Source organism: Antennarius striatus, chromosome 23, assembly GCF_040054535.1.
Source record: "Antennarius striatus isolate MH-2024 chromosome 23, ASM4005453v1, whole genome shotgun sequence".
Lineage (NCBI taxonomy): Eukaryota > Metazoa > Chordata > Actinopteri > Lophiiformes > Antennariidae > Antennarius > Antennarius striatus.
This window is the reverse complement of record NC_090798.1, coordinates 2,605,953-2,627,137: the sequence shown is the minus strand read 5'-3', so window position 1 is coordinate 2,627,137 and position 21,185 is coordinate 2,605,953. Positions and strand designations below refer to the sequence as shown.

At 40.6% G+C, this 21,185-nt stretch overlaps 2 protein-coding genes across 4 annotated transcripts; both read right to left on the bottom strand.

Annotated features, from left to right (window-relative positions):
- Nucleotides 1-200: 200 nt before the first annotated feature.
- LOC137590582 (uncharacterized) lies at nucleotides 201-8,820 on the bottom strand. Its single transcript, XM_068308248.1, has 23 exons — nucleotides 8,685-8,820; nucleotides 7,538-7,601; nucleotides 7,394-7,453; nucleotides 7,284-7,322; nucleotides 7,119-7,175; nucleotides 6,978-7,043; nucleotides 6,853-6,912; nucleotides 6,709-6,768; nucleotides 6,105-6,164; nucleotides 5,829-5,891; nucleotides 5,689-5,751; nucleotides 5,490-5,567; nucleotides 4,906-4,965; nucleotides 4,744-4,809; nucleotides 4,578-4,646; nucleotides 4,068-4,145; nucleotides 3,876-3,929; nucleotides 3,717-3,755; nucleotides 2,189-2,263; nucleotides 2,074-2,113; nucleotides 1,948-1,993; nucleotides 1,443-1,857; nucleotides 201-851 (listed from the first exon to the last, which is right to left on the bottom strand). Exons 2-23 carry the CDS (start codon nucleotides 7,598-7,600, stop codon nucleotides 366-368), a joined length of 2,097 nt encoding a protein of 698 aa, XP_068164349.1. The 5' UTR covers nucleotide 7,601; nucleotides 8,685-8,820; the 3' UTR covers nucleotides 201-365.
- A 619-nt stretch (nucleotides 8,821-9,439) lies between these two features.
- LOC137590165 (uncharacterized) lies at nucleotides 9,440-20,872 on the bottom strand. Of its 3 annotated transcripts, none has more exons than XM_068307599.1 (26): nucleotides 20,753-20,872; nucleotides 20,595-20,660; nucleotides 19,368-19,433; nucleotides 19,051-19,125; nucleotides 17,242-18,135; nucleotides 16,944-17,072; nucleotides 16,736-16,828; nucleotides 16,560-16,622; nucleotides 16,335-16,394; nucleotides 16,163-16,198; nucleotides 16,026-16,088; nucleotides 15,894-15,941; nucleotides 15,731-15,799; nucleotides 15,196-15,267; nucleotides 15,014-15,115; nucleotides 14,751-14,810; nucleotides 14,357-14,428; nucleotides 13,766-13,870; nucleotides 13,573-13,671; nucleotides 13,446-13,490; nucleotides 13,295-13,342; nucleotides 12,420-12,488; nucleotides 12,284-12,323; nucleotides 12,143-12,200; nucleotides 11,185-11,530; nucleotides 9,440-10,985 (listed from the first exon to the last, which is right to left on the bottom strand). In XM_068307599.1, the coding sequence occupies exons 1-26, from the start codon at nucleotides 20,774-20,776 to the stop codon at nucleotides 10,581-10,583; spliced, it is 3,207 nt and encodes a 1,068-aa protein (XP_068163700.1). In that variant the 5' UTR covers nucleotides 20,777-20,872; the 3' UTR covers nucleotides 9,440-10,580. The 3 variants fall into 3 exon arrangements, with proteins under 3 accessions (XP_068163700.1, XP_068163701.1, XP_068163702.1); XM_068307600.1 differs by having other exon boundaries at nucleotides 15,014-15,112; XM_068307601.1 differs by lacking the exon at nucleotides 20,595-20,660 and having other exon boundaries at nucleotides 20,753-20,871.
- Nucleotides 20,873-21,185: the final 313 nt, after the last annotated feature.

Sequence of the window (21,185 nt, the reverse complement as noted above, 5' to 3'; positions counted from 1 at the left end):
CAACGTACATGTTTTTTCTGTGCCTGAAAGAATTTGTTGATTCGCAGCATCGTAACGCTCCGCTTAAGGTCATTTCCTTATATATCTGCTGGTGATCAAGTTCCCACGAATCTCAAAAAGAGTAGAACCAGAATGCAAAAACAACAAATGCATGAGCAGGAAATATCTTTTAATAAAGAAACAGGCATTGATTCAACACAATCACAACTAGGTTTATAAAAGAGCTAAAACTGCAATTTAAAATAAATATAATGCTATGAATACACATAATTATGTAGTAATAATTTAGAGATTCAACTTCAGATAAAAGAAAATCTGTTGGTTTAACTATAATTAATTATTAAGTTAATCTTTGGCTTATTTCTTCATTCTTCTTCGAGCTCGATGAGTTTCTTCAGTTCAGACTTCAAAACCTCCACGTCCTCTTCCTCCTCGTCTACCTCCACCTCCACCCCGTCCATGGTTTTCTGGAGTTCCTCCTTGATGCGGTTCAGTTCCAGCAACCCGTCCTGCAGGTCTTTACAAACTTCCCGGATCTTAGCCGCAAAATCCGTTTTTGCTCCTTTTTTGAGTTCCATGGAATCTTTGGCCAGAAAAAAGACGTCGAGCGCCAGGAAGAGTCCCGACATCACTCCCGTGGTGATGCTCATCACCTGGACGGCTTTAGCAGCTCCTCCGGCCACGCCCAGCACCTGAATGGTGCCGATCAGGGTCTCCGTGTTGATCACCAACGCCTTCCCGGCACGACCGCCCTCCTTCATCACATGTTTGACGTTCTGGTTGAGGTGCTTCTTGGAGATGCTCTCGGCGTACTTCTCAAAGTTCCATTCTTCAAGCATGTCCATCCCTTCCTGTCAGGAAGAGGGAGATTTTATAAGGAAAATAACCTTATAATAAGGGAAATAATCTTATCAAGGGAAATAATCTTATTATAAGGGGAAATAATCTTATTATAAGGGAAATAATCTTATTATAAGGGAAATGATCTTATTATAAGGGTTTGTTCAGTTGGTTTTTCTTTTTATTTGTTTCGTTTGGGGATCAGGAATATAATTTATATATATATATATATATGTCCCAAAGATTTAAACTTCTTTAAAAGAATAATTTCTGAGTAGATCCTGATTCAGGAGTTTATGAATTATGAATTTTTTTTCTCCCTCACTTTCTTAAGCAGCAATGGAACCCGAAATACTCCAAAAAACTAACTCCAAAACTTTCCAAAGGGAAATAATGAATAAATTCCAGACTTATATTCATATTAATTTAGATTTCTGTTTCAAGTCATGCAGCTTTTTTTCCAACTTTAATTTTTTTTTTTAAAAACGAAGCTTTCCACGATGTTTAAAAAAAAAGGTTGATTTAAACCCACATTTTAGCCCTAAACCTCTACAATCATATTGATCAGTACATCTTCACACACACTTCTGTCCATCACTCGCCTGCAAAAAGATCAGACACTCCCTGATGTCCTTTATCTCGTCTTCGTAGTCTTGGATCATCTTCTCCACCTTCTTGCGGTCCGTCTTTGAATGCACCGTGTCGGTAATGTTGGCCGACGCCGACGCCACCCCGCCCGCCGTGGCAATCCCGATACCGACCGCCGTGACGATGAGCGACGTTCCCGCCGTGAAAGGCGCCAGGATGAGTCCGGTGATGGTGGTGATCGACCCCGCCACGCTGGCCACGCCGCCGCCCACGCTGGCCGTGACGGTCTTCTTGTGGAAGTTGTCGGCTGCGTCAGCCAAGGCCAGCAAATCCAGGATGCGTTTCTGGAGCGAGGCGCCGCATTGGTTGAAGAAGCGGACAAAGAGGCGGGCGGCCATGAAGACGCGATCGGCTGCGTCTTCGATGACGCTGGAAAAAGGAAGCGAGGAGGAAAGTGGAAATGAGTAGAAACCAGATGCAGACAAGAGGGTTGACATTTTAAGATAAAATATATCTTACTCTTCAGGTTCATCATTCTGCACCGACTCATTCCACTGCTGCCAGCCTATCAGACGCAAGAGAAAAAAATAATTCCTATAGGATCAGAAATCATCAGAACTTTATGAAGGTGAAGCAGAACCGTACCGTCTACTGTTCTCCACCAGGCTAAAAGGCCGTCCTCATCCTGGAAGCAAACATTTCATATTAATAGTACATTAAATGGAGCATAAAAAGCACCATCTGTTGAAATAAACCTCACCTCCAGCGGGTCTTCTGCCCCCTCACCGGGCACCGGCACGTCCTCCAATGGCAGCATCTGAAGCTCCACCACTTCCTGTAGCAGAGCAGAAGAATTCCACACCACTAGGTTGTTTATATGACACACGAGGGACATTTGTTGCCATGACAATGCATAAAATTAACATAAAATTTAAATCAGCTACGCCATCACAGCACATCATGTAAAAGAAATTGTTTCCACCTTTGCTCTGGAAAAGAACTCAAACTGATTTTGAAGTCAACATCACTGTTGCCATGGAAACAAAAACTAATATATTGTTGTTTGGTTAAAAGATAAGTTTTTACTTGTTTCAAAAGTGAGTCTTTTCTTTTGTAACAGAGCTATCATGGGAATAAAAAAAATATAAATTGTAATATTTTCTCCCTCCAGCAAACAGCAATTGAACATTTTCCAATTAGAGTAATTATGATTATAATGTTGAGAATTCTAAAATACTAAAAGGGTCTACCGGTATTGAGTTGTGATGCAAACAACTTGAACAAAAAAAGGTGGACAGTGATTATTTACCAGGATTTTAAAAAAGAAATAAATGTTAATATTAACATTAATTGGGATTTTTAATTCAAGTACTCTGCCCTGTTGATCATATATAAAATTCAACGCTAAAGACAACATTTAAACGTTTTATTTTGCACATCACACATTTCTGTCACTGAAAACACAGGTGTGTCATGTCTTATTTTTTATATATAATCATTAACATTCTGCCTACAATCTGAATTTCTATGCTCACGTTCTTTAGCCTGTCAGATGGTCAAGAAATTAAAATGAGGCTTATTTTCAGAATGAAAAAAAAAAAAAAAAAAACCCCAGGCAGCCAAACTGAGGCTGACAGAGTAAATATGTTTCTGAGCGATCATCTTACCACGAACCTTTTATTAAAATACTGGCCTGTCTGTTTTATTGACGCAGCTTTATTTACACAAAAACCCAATGCCACTACAGTCATTATGCACCCGCGTGACACAAAGTTAATCACCCTCCTGCATTTCTCAAAAATAGGGTTTGTCCCTATAATAATAATAATTTTCAAATAATAATTTTCAAACCTTCTGAAATTGATTTTTTTTTTTGGAGTGTTTGGGCTGGTTATTTCTAACGGTAAATGAAATCTTTCCATTCTGGAATTTACTGGAGTTTCCAGAGAATGTAATGATTGATCGATCAATAGTTAATCCCTGAAAGTATTAGCAGTCGATTTTACAAGTTAATAATCAGTTGATACTTACCAGCACTTTATTTAATCTACTTATTTTTACGTTGAACATACTTGAAAATTTGTCAGTTCAGTTCACAAGCTTGGAGCCATTTTCTCCTCAAATTCAGCATTTATTTCCTGTATTTTGTTGTGGGTTCAGAATTTATAAGCAAATATCTGTCCAGAAAGCAGCAACATTCACTTTAGTTCCTCTTCTATATAAAATCTTTTTTTTTGGAATGTTTAAAATTAAATTCTCTACGTTTGAGAGCTGTTAGACAAACTCACCTGAGGAGGGTCAGGAGCTGCTGCCGCTGCTGCTGCATCCTGGGGAACAAAAGAAGGTAATAAATAAAATCAGGTATTTCACATTAGTCACCTTCATTTGACTTTAAAAACATAAATGGAGCTCATTTGGGTGGTAAAGTGACTCCTGTGCAGCGGTACCTTCGTCCCAGACCGAAACAACGCGCTGGGCAGAATCCTCCTTATTCTGAAGGTCTGGAGACGAAACAAACGTCACCCTTACATCTTCACAACGGCTCAGCGTCAGGATTGAACTCTAAAAACTTTTCAGTGCTTCACTGTTAAACTGATTTCACGTGAATGTATTTTGATGGAAATCTTTGCTTCACATACGCCGGTACGTCTCTTCGGCGCCTCCGCTGGTTGTTCCTCCACCTTGCTGCTGGCGTCAGCGTCCACGTACCAAATAGACTGCAGGAAGGTGGAGGCAGTTACTGAGTTATTGAGTTAGAATACAGGTCCTATTTAATTAATACACCTGGTGTTAAGCATCAGACATCCTGCACTCAATTTACAGATTATATACATTACGTACCATAAGAATATTTGACTGTTGCGAGTCTTTCCAGATGATTCTCAAGTCAGATTTCACGCTATGTTTACAGTATTTTCTGGACTATAAGGCGCGCCTTCAATGAAAGACGTATTCTAAAATGTTTTTTCATATATAAGGCGCACTGGATTATTAGGCGCACTGTCAGTTTATGAGAAAATTAAAGACTTTTAGGTACGCCTTATGGTGCGGACAATACTGTACTTTGATTTAAGGCATGTGACAAAAGTAGTAATGTGCCAATTCATTTTTAGGAACTATGAAAAAAAAGGGCAAATAAATTGTCTTACATGTCTCATTATTTCACTATCATCCACACTGTCTGAGCTGGAGGAGTGGTCGCTGTGGATTTTGGGTTCCTGAATAATAAATAAAAAAAAGAGACAGTTCATTAAATGGGAAACAGATTCCAGAATATTCATGAAGTCACACTAGCGCCAACAAATAGTAGCACACCTGTGCCTCAAAGCAGGAAGGTGCAGTGGAAAACACCGGGTCGGTCTGACGCTCCTCCTCTGGCTTCTGCATCACAGCGACACAACGCACTCATTCAACATTCGAATGAATTCAACAAAAAAGCAGCTACACGACCGGGAGGCCTCAGACGGGGCGCCGTACCTGTGTCTGAGACCGAAAGGGGTTTACTTTCTGCATCATCCCTCTCAACATCCCAGGGTTCTGAACCAAACACAGAAATCACGTGAATGCACAACATCGATGGAGCAGAGGCAGAATAAACACACACAAAAACTGTGTATATACATCATGTTCAGGATGTGGAACAAGAAATCAACTAAACCAAAGGTAGCAAAGCAAAGGTAGTGAAGTTTCATTGTTATGTTTTTGCAGCTAGAAGAAATGAGATTTTTGAATCAAGAAAACCTGAATTTTCCTATTGGAAAATGCCTCATATTTAATGCCAGATGGAATCCAATTGAACACTGTCAAACTAACAACCAATCCAAGCTCAACCAGGTCAACATTCTTGGCAGAGGTCACAGATACTCAGATCTAGCACCATCTAGTGGTGGCATTAAGAATAATAACAGACACAAAGAAGCTGCTCTCTCTGATCAGGGCCCTCAGTTTAATCCCCAGGCCACTGAATAGTCCCTGGTGTAATCAATAATCCCAATACACAAGATCCAGATATTTCATATTACTTAACACTCAGGATCTACTTTTTTTCCCCAAAGTTCTACCTGCTTCTCAGGTAAGTTGTTATTTTCTGCCAAGCTCCCGCTGCTAGAGGACAGGTCACTCTGCAGAGACTGGGTGTCCTGGGAAACACACAAGTAAGGCCAACAAAAATAAATATAATAAACAGCATGGTGCTTGAAATTATTGTTTTTTTCCTTCCAAACTGATAGTTAATATCATCGTTATTGGGACATGTGCTACCTTTGGCTGTGAGGATTTAAAGGGGTTGACTTTTTGCATCATTCCTGCAATCATTCCTGGATTCTAAAATAATACAGACATTGTGAGATCAGATGATGATGATGATGATGATGATGGTCATCAGAGGAGGATTTGCCAACCTGTTTGCCTTGTGGATCTCTTCCCGTCTCAGGTGGAGCCACGGAATCGTTTGGAGGATCGTTCTTATATATTAAACACAGAACGTCAAATTAAAACAACCTTATCTTGTCCATGGCTGTAATAAATTCGTATTCTTAGCATCAATATATCTCTCTGACTTCTCTATGAAAATTACATGAAAAATATGCAGCAGTAAAAAATAAATCTGATATATTGTTTCCTTAAATGACTAGATTTATGTGGATTTACGGTAGATTGTAATCTGGCCTGGTTACCTGAGGGGTCGACTTGGACGGGTTCACCTTCTGCCTGGCTCCTTTCAGCATGGCGGGGTTCTGAAACACAATCATGGTCGACATGCAGGAATATTTTTATTACTTCTCTATGTTTAAGCTGTTTTTTTTGGGGGGGGGGGGCATTTAAGTATTTATGTCACGGCAGGTGTACGAGTTAATCTGCTTCCTGTTTTTGACTTTTGTGTTTCAAATGCTTTCCAAATTCTGTAACTTCTGTTCGTCAGTCTCGCTCGTCCTTTCATTCGTTGAATCTTTTCATGACGCCAAAATTTGTCGCTACTGAACAAATATTCTTTATTCCGTCCACGAAAATTAGGAAATGGGAAGTTTTGTGACATGTCAGCAGTTTTTGAGACTCATTTGAATCCTCATTTGAGACAAAACCCACAATCAAAATGAATCTGATCACCTTGTAACCATGGAAACAGGGAGAAATACCAATGATCAAAGTTTCTAAACAGAAAAGATGGACTTATGTGAGAAACTTGTGTGGAATAGGAAACAGTTTTTGATTTGTGTCCCAGAAACAGAACTGTTCTTTATGATAGATTGATTTTGAATGAGGAAATCATTTCCCACCCACCTGATTAGAATCTGAAGCACTTCCCTGTTCCAGGGACTCGGTTGACGGCGCTTTGGAGGCCTATGTGATAAAAACAGCTGAGTGGCAGCGACTGAAACAGAACCTTCTGTTACCGTGGTGACATTCTGGGGCGCTGGGGTTTACCTGGGAGGTGGATTTGAACGGGTTCACCTTCTGCATGACCCCTTTCAGCCCACCAGGGTTCTGGAACCCAAAGATGCGGTTATGAGTCCAGATCCAGATTCTGGTTCTGATATGTGCGTTCTCACCTGCGTGGAGTCTGTTCCCCGCTCCAGTGACTCTGAGGAGGGGGCTTTACTGACTGCAGGGGGGTTCTGAGAATAAAAATTATTTAAACTAGAGTCCACATTAAGTGATCAAAACCGTTATGACTCGTTTCTTATTGTTACCTGCCAAGCGGATTTAAACGGGTTGACCTTCTGCATCACTCCCATCACCCCCGTCCTCTGATGTTTACACAAAACACACATTGCGACTGTTTATATCTGATCAGACTTTTTTTTTATTTTTTACACAACCGATTTTGTAAGAATTGGCTCGTAGTGCGTTCTCACCTTCGCCTTTGGGTTGAGCTCACTCGTGGACTCGCTTTTCTGTAAGAAAATACAACTAATGGAGCGTGGCTACAATAAGTTTGTGCACGTGAGAGTTAAAAAATTTTAACCTGTGGGGCCGTTGCTGCGTCCTGTGTGTTCATGCTGTGTGTGATGGGGTGGTCTAGTTCCTGGAGAGGAATAACAGTTTCGGTTAACAGGAAAATAAAACATATAAGACAAAAAGAAAATAACGTTAACGCCACGCTCTGTACCTCTTTGCTGGGCCGAGGCGGGACTGATGGAGTTGCTCCTTTATCTCTCCTGAACACATTCATCCTGGAAATATAATTTAAATTTAATTCAAATTCAAAAAAACTTAAAATTAAATGCACATAAAGCATTATTGATTGGTGCACAAAAAGGACATGCAGAGTGCAAAGAGCAAAAACCAGATTCAACACACAGAAAACAACACTAAAATACACAAAACAGAAATGTACAGTATGAACAGGTAAAAAAAAAATTAAAACTATAAAACTAACACAAGACAGGGAGGACTCTGACAGCCACATGCTGTTTTTTGTGTGTTTGTTGCACAAATTTTATTGGATAACCTGACGAACCAAATTCCATTCAAATATTCAAATCGGTTTATTGTGTAGTTTAATGTTAGTGTTAGCGCAAGTCTGTCTTTTCCTCTTTGCACTCTATTTCTTTTTTGTGCAACAATCCTGCTTTATGTGCCTTTAATTGCCCCAATAGGGACAAATAAAGTTTTTTTAAAAACTTTGAATGTGAATATTCAACAAAAAATGGATGAAAATTATAATTTATCAAACTTATAAAAATAATTAAAATATTTTTATTTTATATTCAATATATATTAATATATTATATTAATTATATATTATTGATATATTTAATATACAGTATTTTATATTCATGAAACCAACTCCTCCTCGTTATGGACGAACTCTCGCTGATGCTCTGAGTTCTCGCGAGATTTGCGCTCTCTGGTCGGGTGACGCCGCTGCCTGACGAGAGTTGAGTGAAATCGGGGCGAACAAACTTCACGTCCAGGCAGAAATGGTGGCAACGCAGCCGGGCGGCAACTAACTGATAACGGGTGTAAAACCGGTCCGGACGTGGGAATTAGCTTTACCGGCGGCGGCGCGTCCGGTTCGGTTCAATTCGAGTCAAACCGGCGGCGTCATTGAGGTCATTCGTGCCGCTCCGGAGGAATGTTTTGATGACCGCCCGCCCCGAACGGCAGCAGCGAAACAACAAAACGAGCGGGGTTCCTACCTCGATGCTGCGACACGGGGAAAACAAAACGAACATAAAACAAAAACAAAAAAAAAGTCGGTTAGAAGGAAACGGCAGGAGATGGAGGGAGTTTTAGAAGTGGAGTTGGCTCACGGTGGAGTCTTTCACTTCCCGGTGTGTTCAAATAGGCGTCAGACTGGTTTAACGAACACCTGAGGCGGAACTGGGGAGCGCTGGTTTAGTGATAACAGGCGCACCGGTGCGATCTGATGTCAGGGGTTGACCGCAGCTAAACGAGAACAATGTAACAAAGTAACACGAGTGGGCGGGGCGGGGAGGGGTCGGGGGGGAGGGGCGCATTCATCCAAACACACATCACTTTCACCTGGACGAGGGCGTGGCCTCCTCACCTGTTCTCCTCACCTCCATATCCATTGATTTTATTCTTTGTCACGTGTTCAGAACTGTAGTGATTTTTCACCACACCCCCTTTAAATTAAACTAATCAATCTAAAAACTAATCAAAAGAATCGGCCTTTTTATCCGATTAAATTTAATGTAATGTGTTTGTGGTTTCTTTCCAGGCATCCAACTAGTTTTTAAGTTTTAATTATGGAGCTTCAACCGTAAACGAAACCAGCAGTTAAATATGAATCATACAGTATTTCACTTAATTTAACCTACTGTGGGTGTGCCTTTTTTATAATAAAAAAAAACACAAAAAAAATGATTATGTGAAACACACAAGTGGCATCTCTGGACAAATCACAAGAGGCCACAATTTAAAAAGATGACATGTTGACAAACTGTTTATTCATGGGTTTGGATTTGCATTAAAATACACAAATGCTAAAACAATATTTTAAGACCTATAAATCTACAAGCATGTTCTGTACTCAAGGTTAAAATGACTGCTGCAGCAAAATGTTTGTGCATTAAAACACAATTAGACATTCTGTATATACATGTGCAAGCTCATGACATTGGAAGTTAAATAGAGAGGCAGTAAAAATCTAAAATCACTCCTGTGGGAATATTAAACTGTGTGCAGAATAAACAAAAAGATATGCCAGTAAAACCAAAATTTTCTCCAGGTTTCCATGCAGAAAATTTAGAGAAGAAAATACATTCTTCATAACGGTGCAGAAAACATTTTTAGAGGCCAGTCAGGCAAGTGAAGTGACAAAGAATAAATGAACATGGAGACGTTTGGCTTTAAACAAACATATTTCATCAATATCCCAGCAAATTAAAGCTGCAAATTAGCAAAACACATCCTAAATAATTACTCAGATGTGATTTGAAGGTGTCACACAGTGATTTATAGAGAATATTTGTGTGAATACGGTGTATCAACACATAAATAGAACACAAATGAAGAATGCTATTTACACAAAATATCAAGGTCAAATAAATTTACATTAAAAAAATGAACTATCTACAGGTCATGTTTTTATCAACATACTAAACTCGTCGTTTTGTCTGGAGTTTTGCATTTGCTCGATTTAGCAATTGTAGATGTAGCTCTTAGGAATTACAGACAATACCATAAACTAAATGAGACGCTGCATAAAACATTTACATTTAAAATTCACTGATGCACAATTACATGGAAACTGTTAAAGAATCATAACGTAAACTTGTAGTATTAGAATGCATTAAAATTGAAAATCAATTCAAGATTTAGTTTTATGCAGACGAATACAGTTAAATATACCTTGTAGTTAAACCTCTATACATATAATGTGCAGCTTTATTCCTGTCATTCTGTCCAGCCTGCATGCACAGAAAACATTAATACATTAATCTACAGCCCCTGAGTTAAAATAAAAAATAATGACTAAAATTTGTTCTGCAGTGGCTGCTTTTATTTTGTTTTTGGATTATTTTTTTTGCAGGAATACTGCAGTTTTTGTGAAATGCACAAAAAAAATTTAAAAAAATTTTTCATAAAAACGTGTTTAGAAAAAGAAAAAAAATCCCACTACTTAAATGTAGTTTCTTCATTTCACCAGCAGATGGCGCTGGTCCTTTCGGAGACTGAACGACTCACATGCCTCCAGTTGATTCCTGTAGTTCGTCTCTGATGCTGTTGAGCTCCATGATCCCGTTATTGAGGACATTCGCCACCCCCTTTATCCGACCCACCACCTCCCGGTTGCAGCCTTTCTTCAGCTCACGGGATTCTTTGGTGAAATACTGATCCATCCCTTTAAAGAGTCCCTGGACCGAGGCCACGGCCGAGTCCGTGATGTCCATCGCTCTCATCACAGGCGTGTCCACTAAGCTGATGATCTGGACGGCCCGGCGGACCTCCCAGTCCTCCGAGTAATGCTGGGTCCCACATCTGAGGAAAGGGTGGCCGCGGATTTTGTACAAAGCGTGATTGACGAAGTGGAGGATCTTCCCCATGTCCAGGAGGTGCGCTTCGTACTCCTGCAGGATTATCTCCACCTTGTGGAGGAGAGATGAAGATCTTTGGTTAAAACCTGACGAGGTCATTGGTAGGCTCAGACATGAGGGACAAGGTAGGGCACATGTGTCAACCTGGTATGGGGTCAAAGTTCAAGTCTTTGAAGGTCGTCTCAAGCAGAAAACTCCTAACTTTGATGAAACCACCTTTACTTTCCTTCTCGTTGAAATGTCTTCTTACCTTCTTGCTGTCCTGCATGTTGTTCACGCTGTCGGAGATGGCGGCGGAGGCCGACGTGATTCCGCCGGCCGTCGCCACGCCGACGCCCACGGCGGTCAATATCAGCGAGAAACCGAAGGTGAAGGGAGCCAAAGCCAAACCGGCGATGGCCGTGGCTCCGCCCACGGCGGTGGTGGTGCCCCCGGTGATGCCGGCGACGATGGCCTTCTGGTGGAAGTGTTCGATGTCGTCTGCGATGGCGTGGAGCATGATGATGTACTGCCAGAGGACCTCGGCGCGCTCCGTGAACACCTTGTTGAAGACTCGGAGGCCGCGGACGATCTTGTCCGCCAATATCTGGAAGGACCTGCGGTTTTTTTGTTGGAGAGCAGGAACGTTAGTCGCAGCGGGGGACGGTCAGGAAGGAGCGCCGGGGGTTACGACGCTGAGGGACGAACAATAAACGCAACGCCGTTTCACCCACCTGTATTATTCTGGAGCCGTTAAACCAAGTCAACCTTGTAAATAACGCAGTAAATACCAACGATCATACGTAACGATCGTTCTTGTCGCCTATTAACTTTATTTTAAATCGCCCGTGTGAAACTCAGAAAGTTGGGGAAAACTTTAATTGCCCCATCAGCTACATCTGACTCCCAAATCTACAGTATTTTCCGCACTATAAGGCGCACCGTCAATGAATGAAAAAAAAGAAATCGTATATAAAGCGCACTGGATTATAAACGCATCTGAGAACTCATCTTCAAAGAATGGTCTATTTTGAAAACTTCTTTCATATTTAAGGCACATTGGATTAGAAACTGAGAAAATTAAAGGCTTTTAGGTGCGCCTTAAAGTGCGGAAAATACTGTAATCCCTTGATTTATTCTCATTTTAAAGAGTTTTTAATAGGATTATAAATCCAGCTATAACTGATCAAATCTGATCAGAGCGTTTCAGTTCATATAACCATACGTACTCCCTCTCATCTTCAGTCTTGGCGTTGTCTTCCTCATCCGACGGGACCTCATCCCACTCTGAAACCCAAACCAAACAATCGGCGTTATCTAAAATGAACCTGAATTCTGACTTTGTTTAACTCGATCTGGTTGTTACTCACGTTCCACGGTGTACCACCATTCCATCAAACTGTCCGTGTCCTGTTGGAAAAAAAACAAATGAAACGACATGTTTTCACTTTCTGGTGGCGAGTGATCGTTATTGATTCGCCGTGATCACGATAAAGAGAGACCAACCCCGTCTTCCTCGCCGTCTTCCTCGTCTCCGTCTCCTCGTTCGTCTATCTGAGCCGAAAGCCACTCCGCCTGAATGGGGGAGAAAAAGATCATCCGGTGATTTCATTTAACTTGGATTTATTTAACTAAATATTAAAAGTGCGTTCATCGAGTTGGATGCTAGCGTACATGCTAACCTAGCCTTACCGGCTCAGTCACATGTCAGAAGAATGTGACCCATCAGGAAGAGGGAAACAATGATGTTAACAGAAACAAAACTGCTCTTTGAAATTGACACTAATATTATATAATAATTAGAAGTATAATTTAACAATAATTATATATATAATTATTTTAAAAATAAACTTCTTGCATGTTTTTAGAAAGTCCAGAGATTAGGAGTTAGAAAACATTAAGATTAATAAAAATATAGTAAAGTCAGTTAACTTCCTTATCTAGTTAAATTAAATATATATTCGTGTTTCGTGATTTAAAGTGTTTTTTAGTTAAAATATCCAACAAAGTCTTCCTGTTTTGCACCGTCTTTCAAATTCGATCACAGGAAGTGGTTTTTTAAATAACTTCAGAAAAACGTGCATCACCTCGATAAATGTAAAGTAAGTTCTGTGCTGACGTGACTTATGATCCTCTAATGGTTTATGTAAATAAATCAAGTTGAAAGCTTCACAGGTAGTTCTGCCAGTCATTGTAACTGGTTTGACTGGTCGGTGTGGAACTCTCCCCAATGGAGGCTCGTCTCTTCTGACGCCAACGAAGCCTCATTTATTCAAACTGATCTTTATCTCGTGATGCAATAAACGCTTGTTCAAGTTTTGTGAGTTTATTAAAGGTTGGTGCTACTATTAGCTTCGCCAACACGGTTCTGAAAAACTCACCTGGGCGGCTTCTGACATGGGAGCAGCTCCTGAATGACTGGATTTTCTCTGGCGTGACAAAAAAAAAAAAAAAAGTCATTCTCTTTTGACCTGACAGCGAGTCCCCACCTGATCGGACCTGACATGGCCACACTCACACACACACACTCACCTTAAACTTGGGTAATTTCAAGGTTTTAAGTATAGACGATTTCTTCTGTTGAAAAGAATAAAATGTTGGAGCATTGTTTAACTTTAAAACCAAGCACTGGAAAGTCAACTGGAGCCACAAAACGTACCGGCTTGGAAGTTTCAAAGTTGTGTTGACCGTCATACGTCTCTCCGGGCGGCATGGAGAAGTCAGCGGCGGAAGCAAAGTTGTTCTCGGCAAAGACATCCTGCAAAAAATTAAAATACGACATCATCAAATCAAAAAATGCAGAAATCAACTGAAATGGTTGATTTATTTATTATATAAAACAGGAGACATACATTAGAAACTTCATTTGGAATGTTGTATCCGAACTGGTCGCTCTGTCCGCCGGTGCTCTTAGATTTGAATGATTTGGGGAAAAATCCTTTCTGTTTGGATTTTTTCTGTCAGAATGTAAGAAAAAAATGTATTTGTTAAAAGAATTTAAATCACAACTTCACTTCGGATCGAGTCTAAAATTCCATGATCGTGCCAGCTCTTTCAGTTTCACTGAAAGACCGACTTCGGCTTCCGTGTCAGGAAGAGAATTTGAAAGATGAGTGTTCACACAGGCTTTAGATTAATACCAAATAATCAGCCTTCCATTGTCAAGCTGTTTGATGATCAATGAGCGTGTTCAGCGACTATTATCCCTCCATTCAGAAACACAATGAGGCGTCTGACAGCACCACTACTTCTGATTGTTCCTTTGTGGTTGCCAATCACTTCAAAAAGATTTCTACCACTGGTGCACAGAAACTGTTGCATAAAGCGCTGGTTTCAGACAGTGACGTAAACCAGGTTAGTTAGACGTCCAACAGATCGTGAAATGTTCACTTAAAAACTATTAACGGAGAAATCTGAGCATTAAAAGAACAAAAAAAAGTTACAGGATTGCCGCCGTCCATTCCGTATGGCTCGCCGTTCAACCCAGGGTAGTCATCGTCGTCCATGGCAACGGTCTAAGCAACATATTCAGAGAAGATAGGTAAAGTAAAAGTAGAATACAGACTACATTAATGCTCAGGGGTTAAATTCAGGGTTTATTTCAACCAATCCAGAGGCAGCGATGGTTTAGAATGACGACAAGATGAACCAGTGAGGTTTTTAACTGAATTAGTTTCTATCTTGTTATTTAAAAATGATTAATGTGGAGTCAGTTCTTGATTTTACTTTATTATGACACACTTACATCCATTTATTTGGTTAAATGGATGTACTTTAATGGAGGATAAAGATTACACTGACACTTTAGAACCCAATAGTACTAAAGGCGACTGATACCTGGCGTGTTCTAGGCGCTGTGAAGCCATGCGCACCAGGAATGTCATCATGTGATCTGTCCTGAGGGGAGAAAAACAAAATGTCAAAAACACTACGTCACCTGAAACATCCTCATACTCTGAGCGTGGATAAATAAATCGCGTCTCATCCCCGTAAAGCTGATGAAACAAACTCAACGGCTTTGAGTTAAAAATAACCCTCTTCTTTCTTTTCACCTCGCAGCAACACACATTTTCAGATCCAAACCACGTCCGCTGACTAACCTGAGGTAAATGTCCGTTCATCACTTTTCCTTCGTGCGCGGAGGAACTGGTGGAGGTTCTTCTCAGCAGCATTGAGACTTTGGCCTTCAGAGGATTCTTCTGCTGAAAGAAACAAATTCAAATTCAACCGATTTATTAAATCGGGTGCATAAATACTGAAATGAGGTCGTGTAATAACGCACTTTGTAGTCCATCCCGTTCTGCTCCTCTTCATCAATCTCTCCTGCAGACGTGTGTGAATCTGAAAAATAATCCTGAAAAAAAATAAAATAAAATAAAATAAAAGCACCGGTGAGTACAGACAGAGAGGAGCGATTCTTTTATTTTTTTAAATTGCAGAGAAGCAGTAAAATAATTCTAGAAAAATATCTCCATCGTCACCAGATGAGTATCTCATTTGTTGGCAGACTGGAGCGCGGCGGCGCCCGTGGCGTCATATGATGATCAGGTTTATGATAAGGATTGTGTCGTCGGCATTAAAAAAAAAAGAAAAAGGATGTAATCTCAAACTCTGACCAACTTCTGTTCCCACAGATCACACTGAGTGTTTTCTCTTTGTTTTATAACCCCTATTGTAAAAAATAAAGGAGTGTCTATTTTATTCTATTCTATGCATTTCTATGCAAGTTTTTTTTTTAATCTGAATTTTAAAGAGTGTAGAAAATATTATAGTAACTTTCCATCACATTAACTGAATTATTCCACATAATTCTTTACCTTTGATAATTTATTTTGTGCCGGTAACGTCCTGCTCTTTCCCTCCTTTACGTCATCTGGAAATTTATCCTTAAAAATAAAGAAAAACAAACAAACAAGGATTTCAATCATAAAAGTCGTAAAATGCAAACGCAGTGGAAGTGATGATGCAGCTTTTGTTTACCTTCGATCCTCTTCTGGAAATTAAAGACTTGATTCTTTTGTCTTTTTTCTGTTAAGAAAAGAGGATTATAAGCAAAGCGCTGGATAATAAACTGATGATAAACATATAACGCCTGCGACTCGGATCCGGTACCTTCCTGAAGCTTCCTGCGCCCTCGTGATCCTCACCGCTTCCTCCTTCAGAGTCCGTCTTCATCTAAACACACACATTTTTTCACGTTTGTCTGCTGACAAACAAACAAAACTACCTGAAAACACCTCTTCTCTTACTTTCAACGATTCTCGCCGCAGTCGAAATGTTCCAGACTTGCAGGGGGGAGAGAGAAAGATTAAAAAAAAAGAAGAAGAAGCTTTAGCTGAAAACTCTGCAGGGCAAAGTTCAAAGTATGCAAACACATTTGGAGAAAGTTGGTGCAGTAAAATTCTCTAAATCTTTTCTTACTGGTTTAAAGTCCGGCTTTAGCTCTGGGCTGTCCTCAGGCCAGTCTTCAACACACTTTTCCTGTTTAGGGGTTTTAAAACATTTATTCAGATACACTTTTATTACCTACTTCTAATGATTCAACAGAGAAACGAACGTTCGGTCATTGAAGTTGATTATTATTTATGTATTTTCAGACATCTTCATTTTACATTTTGGAAAAAAACCTACAACTTAAGACCTCACCTGTCCGATAAAAAGGATTTCCTGTAAGACGACGTAGTCTTCAGGCTCCGCTGCTTTACCTGCCTGTGGAAATAAAAAATGTAAAAAAAACCACACACACACAAACAGTTTGGAACGACATCCCAGGACAAACAAACAAACAAACAAACAGCTTATTGTGTCGACAGCGTTCATACCACAGATTTGGGTTTGTGAGGAACGACTGGTTTGGGTGGAGGTCTGACGCCGGGCTTAGGAGGAGTGTTTGGAAGAATTCTGTCCGGTTTGACCTGAAAAAGGTCCAAAAGACAAAAAGAAGCAAAATAATTTGCATAATATTGGAGAAATTAATGAGCAAAACAATAATAATGAATAAAACGCAGCCACAAACTGGTCTTTGCATACGTGTTTTACTGGTGTGGGGGGCTTTTCTGGCACGGGTGGTTTCTCCGATACGAGGGGTTTTTCCGACACTGATGGTTTCCTTGATCTTTTCCGAGGCAGCGGTCTTGGTGGACGCCTGAATGTCGAAACCTGCAGTAAGTAGAATTGACATGAGTTATAAAGCAGAACAGGTTGTTTCTACTAGAACAGTACTACTAAAACTCACTTACTTTTAAGTTACTCTTATCTCTTTCATACTGCTTGTCCATAAACCGTGTGTGTGTGTGTGTGTGTGTGTGTGTGTGTGTGTGTGACCTACGTGGGTCATATCAGACGGAGACTGTCCCGTCGACACACACAGATTCCTGGCCCGGGTGAATGGCGTGGGTTGGAGACCGTCCCCGGTGGGTTCCTGGGATGTGGTTGCATCGTCGTCGTCGTCGAATGATGCGAAAGACGTCTGGGGTCGGGAGGTCGGCCGCGATTCCGACGTTGTTACCTCGAAGAGGTCTTGGGAGTTCGGATTCTTGTCCGACTTCATTTCCGACGTACCGTTGAGAGAGGATTTAGAGAACCCGGGATCTGGATTGCTGGAGGTGGCGTTAAACATATCCTGGGTGGTATTCCTTGAGGGAAGAGTTCGGACAAGATCTCGAGTCCCATTTGAAGGAAACGGGGGAAGGTCATGCTTTGAAGGAGTAGTCGCAAGCGGGTCATCCAAACTAGAGAAGTCTGGGAATAAATCTCTCGTAACTGGGCTCGGGATCGAGTCGGATGTCTTTCTGGATGGACTAAACAGGTGATTCTCATAGGACACGTCCAAAAGGCTCTCTTTGTTGTTTTTGGAATGGAACGCGTTCTCACTTTTAGTCGGAACTGCTTGAAACAACTCAGGCGTGTTGACGGCGGCGTCGAACCGTCCCGCCGGAGGCCGTGGAGACAGGAACAGATCGTCCTCCTCGTTTGAAGGAGATTTAAACGGGTCGACCAAACCGTTCACGGGAGGTTTACCGAAGAGGTTCTCCTCCCTGGAGCGTTCAGCAGGAGGTGAATCACCTCCATCAGCAGCTGGGAAGAGACTTTTAAACTGATGGGTGCTTTTTGGCAGCTGGGTTCTGGAGAGGTTTCCTCTGGGAGGTGGGGCTGGTTTGGTAGGAACCAAATAATCTTTCGAGAACGGATTGGTTCTGGATAAATCTCCACCGGTTCCAGTCTGATAAAGAAAGAAGATAAAGAAAAAGCAGCGTTAGACTGTTGACGGAGTCATCGAATGGAAACTGGCATCTAGCAGCATACCTGAGAAGTTAGATGGAACCGTTCCTGCAGTTTGTTCTGCAAGTCAGACGGTGACACGGCAAGAATGAAACCCGTGGAGCCGGTTCTCAGTAGGACGCGCACAACGTAAACAACGTAAAGAAAGAACCCCAAAAAGACTCTTTAGAGCAGGGGGGTTCAAACTGATTTTCACCGAGGGCCACATCAGCATAACGTGTCCTCAAAGGGCCAGATGTAACTAATAAATGTAAGTAAATGTAACTCAATATAATGTAAAGTAACTGTAACTACTCCTTAATGTTAAATAACTGAATTTATTACTTATTCCAGTTACAAACATTACAAACATGTTTGCTTGTTGCTCTATTATAACTTAAATCCTTTTAATTTATCAGGTTATTAAACCCACAGAACTCCATCAATCAAGGATCAAACTATCAATCAATAAAGAAAAATAACATCAGACACGAGTTAGGATGTTAACTTTGTTTGAAATGTTTCAGAGTTAAAATGGGTTAAAATAGGCTTAATTATTGCATTGTGGGAAATGTAGTTTTTTGTCAAAGCGCACTTTTGACTTATTTCTTTCTAAACTTTTATTCTCTCCAGGGCCACATAAAATGATGACGAGGGCCACATTTGACCCCCAGGCCTTGAGTTTGAGTTCTGGTCTGACGACTTTGGGCCTACGGAGAGATCTCAGCGCGATTCGCGATCGGATCATTACTTAACAGAGGAAAAGGGTGTGGCTTTAACCTGTTTATGCAAATCATTCTGAAGATGCATCCATAACAATAAACTTCTTAAAATGAAAAGAGTTGTTTTTTTTGTCGTCTTGTACGTTTCTCCTCACCTGTCCGATGTCCACCTGCTGGTTTTCATCCTCGTCTTTTGCAGCCGATGAGGATTTAACCAAGAGCTCGCCATCCTGGGAACCATGGGAAAGTTAAAAGCCACAAATTTTTTTATTGTCTCCGCTTTGCAACGTGGAAAATATCATTGCTGATAACTCAAAGGTAGATTCTGCAATATAGAGGTAAAGTCTGACTTCATTATAGATCTCCAACCCGCATTTCTGTGTGGATCAGTCTCCTCTAACCGGTTTGTCTCTAAAAATGTTTTTTTTTTTTTTTTCAACAAATAAAAGACAAGGTTTTATTGTGTATTTACCCTGTAAGCTTTATGGAAAGGACTTTCGGAAACTCTCTTCATCATGAACTGCAGCTTCTCCAGACTCTGAAGAAAAGACATAAAGGAAATATTTGTTTAGCTCATGACTCAACAAACGGTTTACATTCAGATTGTGATGATCACTTCCTCAGAAATGCATAATACAAATAAAATGACGCACAAACGCCAGAGACCAAAACAGACACGCTGCTGTTATGCAACGCATAACAGTGATCGACTCTTTAATCAGTGGAAATCTACAGAAACATTACCTGTGCTGGGTTTAAATCCCAAAACAACCAAACAGAGCTATGCAGGATGAAATTACACATAAAGTTGTTTGAATAATCACAATAATTCTGTACTTTTAGCTGTGATCAGAATTACACTAAAAGCAATGGGCCAGGTTTTAATTATATTTTTTAAACAGGAAGGATATGAGCCAAGGAAACAATTCATTTTGATTTTTGATTTTATTTTACATTAAATTCTATCTTCTAGCTAGATATCTGGACAGAAATGACAGACTGACACCCCCATGATGCATTTCAAAAAGCTATTGAGCCAGATCCCGCAGAAAATCACAATTATTGATGGATTACTTGAATATCTATCAAACTAATAACGACAGCACATAATTCCGAATTCTAGGTAAAGGTTTACTTGGTCAACTGGTGAAGCTGGACTGCCTTAACAGAAGTTTGCAGTGTGTGTGTGTGTGTGTGTGTGTTGAATAGTTGTTTCTTTAGCAGGATGAACATTCATGCACACAATGCATGTTTCAAGACTGCAGACGTAGTTACGCTTTCACCACAAGAAAGCCACACAATGAGGAGAATCCAAAGACTGATTGGAGCAGTTTTCTCCCCTTTGCATGCAGCCATCATTCACAGACATGACAAAGCTTCAGGCAATCAGGAGAGCTGACATCATTCCACACTGGGTTTGGCTCCACAAGCCTCTCTTCTTTAACAGAAAGCCATCCAACAGATAATAAGAGCCAGATAAATAACACCTGGGTTACCAGTAATTTAAAAAAAAACAAACAAACACCCACCTGTTAGTTTATTCACCTGTTTTGAGCATGAAATGTGTCAAACAAGCTAAATGGAATGCAGAAAATGTTTGGCAGTGTTTATGAGGACCTAAAAAGAATGACTTCAGCCGCAGATTTCCCAACCCAGGTACACAAAATAAAAAAAATAAATTAAAAAAAAAAATACTCACAGCTCGTCTCTCCCTGAATGTAGAGACTGCTGCTGCAGCGCTCTCCTCATGATCGAACGCATTTTCCTCATAAACATTGAAAAACCAATGGAAACGTAAAATAAACTGACTTGAATTGCTATTTTGTTTTTGTTTAAATAAAATAAATTCAGACTCACCTCGTTTGTTTGTTCCGTCAACATCAGTAAAGTTCGATATTTATCAATGAGGTTAAAAGTGTATTATTATTTAACCCGATGCTCAGATTTTCACATTAGCGCGCCTCTCCGCGTCCTCAGTATTGACGGGAATCACGTTGAGACACCTGCGTCAAGCGCTCAGGTAGATAACACGTAATATCCGTCGGGAACGGATTTCAAAATAAAAGCATTTCCCCGCGCACGCTCATTCGCGCCCCATAGTTGACCTGTTGCCTCCTTCCGGTGGGTGTACTCCCGCAGCAGACGGTCACATCCAATCAAATCATCAAATATTTTTGCCTTGTTTGGCTCACCTTAAACGGAATAAGTGGTGTTAGCGACTTGTTGGCCATTATTTTGAAATCTGGTGTTAATTCCTGCCTCTTCCGGTGCTGTTCTCGTCACTCAAGCT